At 58.9% G+C, this 8,445-nt stretch overlaps 1 protein-coding gene across 1 annotated transcript in view; it reads left to right on the forward strand.

Moving 5' to 3' along the window:
- VPS37C (VPS37C subunit of ESCRT-I) overlaps nt 1–4,859 on the forward strand; it is a 29,088-nt gene extending 24,229 nt beyond the window's left edge. Inside the window, exons 3-5 of the mRNA XM_079930427.1 lie at nt 709–880; nt 1,627–1,709; nt 2,503–4,859. Coding sequence (XP_079786553.1) covers nt 709–880; nt 1,627–1,709; nt 2,503–3,192 — 945 coding nt within the window. The 3' untranslated portion in view covers nt 3,193–4,859. The remainder of the gene's footprint in view (nt 1–708; nt 881–1,626; nt 1,710–2,502) is intronic.
- The last annotated feature ends 3,586 nt before the right edge of the window (nt 4,860–8,445 follow it).

Here is an 8,445-nt window from a genome sequence, read left to right on the forward strand (position 1 = left end):
AGCAAAGACCTGGACGAGGAGAGAGTGCTGCTCAGCTTGGGGGCGTGCTTTCAGTGGGGCACATCCAGGTGCAAAGGTTGGCATCAGAGCCTCGGGGGCCACGGGTCGCCTGTGCCGGTGGGAGTCCTCAGCTGGTCCTGGGGACTCCCCTGCGGTTCTTGGGGGCCTCTGTGTTAGCTCATCTGAGCAGCTTCTCTGTAGGACACACCTGTGGAGGAGGCAGGGACAGATCCCTCTGGAGTCGGTGTCACGGGCTGGCCCTGGCGTTCTCACTCCTCACACTAACTTTATTTGGGGGCTTCGTTGCGTGTCTGGCCTGTGGTCAGGTCTGGGCCACATCAGTGCACCTCAGAGGAGGTCTCTTGACTCTGAATCCCGGGGGCAGGTGGTTGGGACTTGGTCCCTTCCCTCCTAGGAAGGCTCTGACTTTCTCCGCCCCCCTCCCTGGAGCTCTGCACAGCCTACGGGGGAGTCTCCTCCCGCTCGTCTTGTGGCCCTTCGCATGCATCCACCACGTAGGCTGTGGGGTTAAGGATTCGGTGAGGTGTCTGGTTTGGAGTGCTTTGCTCAGAGTCGGAACCTGGGTCTGTCTGACTCTAGTTGGGGGCTGAGTGTTGCCCGGCCCCGCCATGGTGAGTGACGGGTCCAGCCCCCTGCGAGCTGAGTGGTGGTGTGGTGGGTCTCACGGTCAAGTGTCCTGCTCTGTAGGTCCAGGACCTGCAGCTGGAGCGGGAAATGGCACTGGCCACCAACCGGAGCCTGGCCGAGCAGAACCTGGAGTTCCAGGGTCCGCTGGAGATCAGCCGCTCGAACCTCTCGGACAAGTACCAGGAGCTCCGGAAGCTGGTGGAGCGGTGCCAGGAGCAGAGGGCAAAGCTGGGTGAGCGACCGGCCCCGGGGGTGTGCACCGGGGGCGCCTCTGTCCACTCAGGGTCCCCGTTCCTGGTGGGGCTGGGGCAGCTGCTGGAGTCACGTGGAAGGACAGAGTCCCTCTCCCTCCCCAGGACAGGAAGGGGCCAGCAGTCACTGTGGGTCACCATGTCCCCAGCCCTGGCTAAGTGCTTTAGCAGCCATCTGAGGGTAGGTGCTGTCATCATTCTCGTGTCATAGATGAGAGGAGTGAGGCTCAGGGAGATGCAGGAACGTGGCTAGGGCTCCACAGCTACGTAGAGGCGGAGTTGGGATTTGAATCCAGAGAGCATGCGTCCTGGGCTGCTGCTGGCCACTCAGCCAGCCCCGCTCTGGTGATTTGTGGAGCTGGTCCGGGCTCTCTGTGTCCCAACCTGCCGTCTGTGAAGGTGAGGGGCTGTCCTGGTCCTGAAGGTGGGGGACTTCACGCTCAGGCAGATGAAGTAACTCCCTGAGAGGAAGAACAGGATTGGGGGGTGGGGAGGGTGGGCTCCAAAGCCTGAGGTCTCTTGCTTCCTGGGCTGGCGTGGAGGGGCTCAGCTGAGCTCCTCTCTGCTCAGGAAGGGAACCGACCAAAAGTGGCTCTGCTGTGGACCCCAGGGCGTTGGCTGGGCCCCCAGCACACAGGACCCTCAGAGAGCCTTGCAGAAACCTTGGCCGCCACCACGGAATCCAGAGGCACTTTTGAAATGTCAACCTTTCTGCCCTTCCTTCCAGAGAAATTTTCTTCAGCACTGCAGCTAGGGGCCTTGCTGGACCTTCTGCAGGTAGAAAGCATGAAGATTGAAGAAGAGTCTGAGGTGAGCTGGCCGTTGACACCCCCTCTTCCTTGAACAGTTGCCCCTGCAGCAGGAGCCCTCGTCCTGAGCACCAGTGTCCGCAGGGCGTGGGGCCAGGGCTTTAGTCACGGCAGCGGTGCATGGCCCCTCCACCGGAGTCCCAGTGGAGGCCCTTTTGGGTGCAGAGAACAGGAACCCAACATCACTGGCTGAAGCAGAAATGGGCGACAGACAGCACAGCCGCGGGGCAGCTGGCAGGCCTGGGTGGGAGGGCAGTGCAGTAGGAGCCCTCCAGGGCTGAAGCCAGGCCCCCAGCCCCTCCCCACTCCTGGGGCTGCCGGGTCTCTCTCCTCTGCTTCCCTCTGGGCCTCTCTTCACTCTCTGTGGGCAGACTGGCTCTCTCCACATGTCCATGCTCTGGGTGGAAGATGCTCCCCGGTCCCACAGCCCCTGGGCTGGGCTGTGCTAGTGACCAGGGGGCCAGTGTCCATGTGGCCAGTCGACACCGTGTAGCAGCTGCTGTGAGCCTGGCACGATGCCGGGGTGGGGACGGCGGTGGCCATGACAGGTGGTCCCCGCCCTCTGGGGGCTGATGGTGAGGGAGACAGAATAAATAAACACACGCTTGTATAATATATCAGCAGTGAGAAGGGCCATAGAGAGAAATTCCCAAAGCAGGGGGCGGGCCAGAGAAGACAGGCAGCTCCTGAGCCTGGCTGGGGTGGGAGGGTCGCAGCTGACCTCTGACCCGGGGGTATTCAGGTGGCCTCGATCCCGGCAGACCCCTGTTGCCACTGGAGCTTATGTCTTCCAGGCCATGGCTGAGAAGTTCCTGGAGGGCGAGGTGCCCTTGGACACGTTTCTGGAGGACTTCTCCTCCATGAGGATGCTGTCCCATCTGCGCCGGGTTCGCGTGGAGAAGCTCCAGGATGTGATGAGGAAGCCCAGGGCCTCCCTGGAGCTGGCTGGGGACGCCCCTCCTCCCCGCCCACCTCCCCCGTCTCTCCCGGGCCCCCAGGCGACGCCCCCTGTCGCTGAAGATCAGCAGGCTCCGGAGGCCCCTCCCTACCCGTTGCCCTACAGCCCCTCTCCAGGCTTGCCCGTGGGCCCCACCGCCCAAGGGGCGCTCCCGCCGGCCCCGTTCCCTGTGGTGTCCCAGCCCTCTTTTTCCTACAGCGGGCCTTTGGGTCCCCCGTACCCATCAGCCCAGCCAGGACCCAGGGCTGCCGCGGGCTACTCCTGGTCCCCACAGAGGAGCACGCCGCCCCGGCCGGCCTATCCCGTGGCCCCCACTTGTGCCTCCGGCCCTGGGTACCCCGTGGCGGGGGGCCGGGTCCCCGGTCCTGGTTATCCTCAACAGCCCCCCTACCTCTCAACAGGAGGAAAACCTCCGTACCCCACGCAGCCCCAGCCCTCAGGCCCCCTTCAGTCGCCCTATCCCCCTGGGCCTGCCCCTCCCTATGGGTTTCCACTGCCTCAGGGTCCTGCCTGGCCTGGGTATTAGGCGCGGTCCTGGCCCTTGGCCCTTCCCTACTTCCACCTGTACCACAACCTTTGGCCGCCCCCCGCCGAGATTCGAGGGTCAACTGGAAGTGGAGTTGGCTCCCCGTGGACTTGTGTCATGCGTGGGGGCCTGGAGGGACTTGGCTGGGAGCACACAGGCCTGGCAAGGCCCCGGGCAGTGTGACTGGCTTGGCTGTGCCGGACGGCCCCAGTGCTTGCTGGCCTCCTGGGGGAAGGGCGCGCCTGCTTTCGGTGGCTGCCTTTGGCTTTCCTGGTTCTCACCAGGCAGGGCGTTCGGTCCTCTCTGTGGGCTGCTCACCCCCTCCCTCTCCTCTGGGATTTGGCACGTTCGACCGAGGTACCCACGCTAAGGGATGCAGCTCTCTGTGCGTCTTGGGTCCATTCAAGGATGGCCTGCCCCACGCACCATGGCAGGGTTGGATCAGGGAGAGAGAACAGAGTTAGGAAAAACACTTAATGATTTCTAAGTCACGCAAAACCATAACTGAACTCCGACAGGCTGATGTCAGTTGAGCCTGTCCTGTGTGCTGGTTTGAACGACAGCAGCAGAGCCAGTGCAGTGAGCGGGCCGGGGATTGTGGAGGCGGACCCCAGCCCTTGCTCTCCCTGGTTGGAGGATCCGGGGGCTGCCTCGGACCGTCTGGCTGGAGGAGGCCCAGGAGACTGCAGCCACTTCGGGAGCTCATTTAGGAGTGGAGGGCCGAGTCACCTCCCCGGCCACCTCTCTTGTTTGGCGTCCCCTGCTTCCGGTTGACTTCTGAGGCCCACCCCGTCCGTCTGCTCCCTTAGTGCCTTGAGTCTCGTTCACAGCAGCCCTCACTTCATCCCCTTCCTTTGGCTGCCTGATGTAACTCTTCCCCACCCCCAAAAGCCCTCCTGAGAGAGACATCAAAAGATACCCTAACAGTTTCTTCCCACGTGGTGCTTTGTAAAACTCCATCACTGCATCAGAGTCGTTTTTTTGCATCTCCCTCGTCTTCAGAACGTATAGGGCAGGGATTGTGACTCTGAGCCACATGCAGCCCCCAGCACGTTGGGGATTTTCAGTGCATTGAGTAATAAAAACGACAGTAGACCAAAGGGGGGTGTGATGAGCAAAGCATTACCTTGGTTGCTGCAGACGTGAACCAGGTCTCAAGGGCGGACTCTGGAGCTGCTATCTGTTAGGAAGTCATATGTGCCTTGACTTGTCCACTACTCAAGTACCCAGCATCTGGTGGGCCTGGGGTGCTGGGGGCCAACGAGGAAACTCGACCTTCTGGTGCCTGCCCCCCTCCCCGGCCTGCGTGCCATCAGTGGGTGCGTGTGACGAGATGCTCGATTAGCCCTGTCGGTCCCTGACCAGCTGTGCTCGCTTCTCATAAGTTATTTATACAGAGAAATCACTAAGGGACTCTGTTGGTTCGAGTGCTTCTGAACTGGATGAACGATCGCTGGTATGTTTGTATTATATAATTAGTTGCCATAATAAACTTTGATGAGTTAAAAGTGTTGTGGTTCCAGTGAATTTGAGAAGTGAAGACGTGGCTGCCAGCGGGGGGCATTGATTTTGTCAACTGAAAGAAAAATGCACAACGTAAGACTCGTGGATTTCAGTTTTATTTGGAGACCTTACTGCAGACTACCGCCTGGGGAACAACCTCTTGGTAGCTCTGAGAAACTGCTCCAAGGAGTTAGGGGGAGAAGCCAGTACATACATGATTTCGGCTAAGGAATAGGTGCAATCCGGCACCTCTAGGTGTCACCCTAGAGTCGTTTCAGCTCTTCTATGTGTCCCCGTTTCTCCCTCTGGCAGTCTAAAACCACTGTGGGCACACAGAGAGAGCCCTGGATGGCCAATCCCTATGTGTGGGTCCCTGGATGAGCTAGTTTTTAAAATTAATGAGTGGGTTTCCCTATGGGACTGCTGCACGGTATGAGGATTCGCTTTCATCGCTTCCGTAAATTTCTCAGTTGCCTGAGAAAGTCGTAACTGGCCGGTAAGAGCCGTGTCCGTTTTTGGAGCCGAAAGCTCTCATCTGGTATCTTCGCTTTGGTCCTGACAAACCCTGTTAAATTGCCAATTTGATGAAAGACGTCAGGCTGGCCTCCTACCTAATCACCCAGTCAGAGCCTTCCCGGTGTCTTTCAACCGGATAGTTATTCTGAGTGTCTTTCAACCGAGCACTTTCTCTGTATCTTTCAACTGAGAAGTCAGGTACCTTTTTTATCTACTACCGAATGGAGCTCAGGATTGCCAACCAAGATGGGAGCTCTGAGACTCAGGAGGGACTCACCCAGTCGTCCGGACTCACTGAGGAGGCAGAAGGCACAAGGGGTCTTCGTTGGTACCAGGGCTCCAGAGGATTGGAGAGTTCAGGTGGAGAGAAGTCTGCTCTGGGTCCCTCTGTGGTCACCAAAACTGTCAACTGAAAGAAAAACGCACAGTGCAAGAGCTGTGGGTTTCAGTTTTATTGAGGGGCCTTACTATATATGGACTCTTGCCCAGGAAACAGCCACTCAGCAGCTCTGAGAAGCCAGCATGGATATGATTTTGGCTGGGGAGTGTATGCAGTCAGGCACACATCTTGGTTAAAAATGACTCTGCTAGTCGCGAGGATCAGACATCTCAGTTAATGATTTTAGTGCTTTTCTGTGTATGCATGGGAAGGTGCAAGAATCTGGGTGCATTAAACTTTTTTCCGGAGGTATCTCTATCTCAGGAGCTTGTTTTTCCAAAGCACAAGTGCCTTTTTGTTTTTTCATCCTGACTGCATTTCAGGGTGCACTGTCGGTCAGCGACTGCACTGGCTAATGACTTAATCCTTGTAGAACTGGATGGTGGGCAACGTTGTTTGTTTTGCGATTTCTTCTGTAGCCTTCAGGCTTCTTTGGTTCATGTTCACAGAGCCCCATCTTTCTGAATATTGTTTCTGGAGCTGCTGCCCTCCCCTGCCCCTTCACCCCCAGGGCGTGGCTCTTACAGCATTTCCCTTTCCACTTTTGCCCCGTTTTTTTTTCCACCTGAGGCATTTTCGCGCTGGAGCCTGCACATTTGCCCTGTCCTGGGTGGAGAGCTTGGGCGGTGAGAGGCCACAGCGCTCCACTAGCGGGCATGCGAGCCTCAGCGGAGCACAGATGGGGCCCCATTCTTGCCACCTGCTGGGCTGACCGGGACTGTCAGCTTGTCCACGAAGGACCCCCAGCTTGGGTTCGAATCTTCGCATCCGGTTTCTAAAGGCGGATGGAGGGGCAGCAGGCTGCTAAACTGGCTGTGCAAGCGGTTTTCTGCCTTACCCAGCCTGCCTCCCTCTCCAGCTCCCCCTGAGCTCAGCTGCTCATCGTGAGGCCTGGGAGGGCGTCTTGTTCTTTCAGCAGGAAGGGCAGCTTCAGGGGAGTCAGGAGACCAGGTTTCTAATGGACCCGTGAGTCAGCCCTTCTGTTTCCTTCCCAGCAAGGTGACGAGGGCAGGCTGCCTGTGGAGGATGCCCAGAGATGCTGAGAATCTCCAGCGTTGAATACTCAGAGGGGCTGCGCTTTGTATTAACCTTCGATCTGCATCCTCTCGGCAGCCCTTCAACCCCCAAGTTTAAACAAGGGGAGGAGCCTGCAGGTGGGTAGTTCAGCGGGTCACTCAGCCTGGGGAGGGGGCGACAACCCTCGCACCTGCTGTGATCTGGCTGCAGGGGATCCTCTGAGATGCCACTGTGGTACCAGAAATCACCAGGCTTCAGGAGGCCACAGTCCTGAGAAAAGCTTGGGTAATCTGTGCTGCGAATCCCCCTGGACTCCGGTCAAAGGGTTACTGCCCTTTGCCCCCTCCTGAACTCTGACCTTGCCTTGCAAGCGTATCAGGGACTGAGAACGCAGGACACCAGGGACAGCTAGGAGACCCCTGGGCTTTGTAGGAAGAAGCTGAAAATCTCAGGGCTGGGGGAGGGGGCACAATCAAGTCGGTGCTTTGCGTTGGTCCCAGAGTGGTGGCCGGGGGTACCAGGGGCCGAAGAGAGGAAGCAGCACCTTCTAAGCAGCTCGGTGGAGAGCTGCTCTAGCTGGTCACTCAGGGCGTGCCACCCCTGCTGCTCTCGCCTCTCTCTCCCCAGGCCCTCCCCACCCCTTCCTCCCTGTCCTGCACCCGCCACATGAAATCACTGGGCGTCCTCTGCCAGATCGCCGTGGGCTACTTTTTTTTTTTTTTTTTTGCGGTACGCGGACCTCTCACCGCCGTGGCCTCTCCCGCCGCGGAGCACAGGCTCCGGACGCGCAGGCTCAGCGGCCATGGCTCACGGGCCCAGCTGCTCCGCGGCATGTGGGATCTTCCCGGACCGGGGCACGAACCCGCGTCCCCTGCATCGGCAGGCGGACCATCAACCACTGCGCCACCAGGGAAGCCCCCGCGGTGGGCTTCTTGCTGCCGTGGGGGCTGCACGGGGACAGACCCTAAGTGTCAAGTTCAGAGCCTCACAGAGATTCCTAGCGCGGTGAGAAGGGCACTTAGCTGCGGCGAGGCCGTTTGAAATGCCCTTTCAATGCCACTCGGTACTCCCAGACCCTAGCGGCATGACAGGTTTGAAGCTAGACCCGGTCCTTGGTAGTGCGAGTGAGCTTTCCTTTTGGGGCCCCCAGTTTCCTTAACATGCGGAGAACGTGCTAGAATCAGGTTGCCCGTGAGGGTCAGGTAGGCAACGATTTAGGGGAGTGGGCCGGGGCAGATGAGTGCTGCCCTCTCTGGCTGAGGTAGAGGGTGTATCCTCGGCTCTGCTCTGGGCTGGGGGTGGAGGGGTTGGGGGCCGCAGGCTGGCACGTGGCCCCCGGGGTGAGCCCAGGCCACAGTAGGGCATCCTCTGCGGCTGAGCGAGACCGGGCAGTTGCTCATCAGAGGAGCGGCGCCGACCAGTGGCCTGTGGGCTGTGTCTGCCCACCGAGGCTGGAACTTGGCAAAGGTGCTTCCGAGGCTGAGGTAGTTCCTATTCAGTTGCTTAACCAAACATCTTTTTGGAAATGCATCACCCAAGCCCACCACCACTTACAAAACAGTTTTGTAGAGAGAATTTCTGCTCAACGCAGCTCTTTTTTTGGGGTGGTGTGTTTTTAAGTAGGTCATGGTGGCTGTGAGGCCACTGAATGGTGGCCCGACTAGAGATTAAAGAGCTTTTATCCGGAAAGGGGCTGGTGAGAGACATTTGGTGCCTCGGGCCCTTTGCGCCTCCCTGAGAGCCGCCTCCCAGTTCCCTTTTGAGGAGCCCCTTCAGTA

This window comes from Stenella coeruleoalba, assembly GCF_951394435.1.
Source record: "Stenella coeruleoalba genome assembly, chromosome: 8".
NCBI classification, from domain to species: domain Eukaryota; kingdom Metazoa; phylum Chordata; class Mammalia; order Artiodactyla; family Delphinidae; genus Stenella; species Stenella coeruleoalba.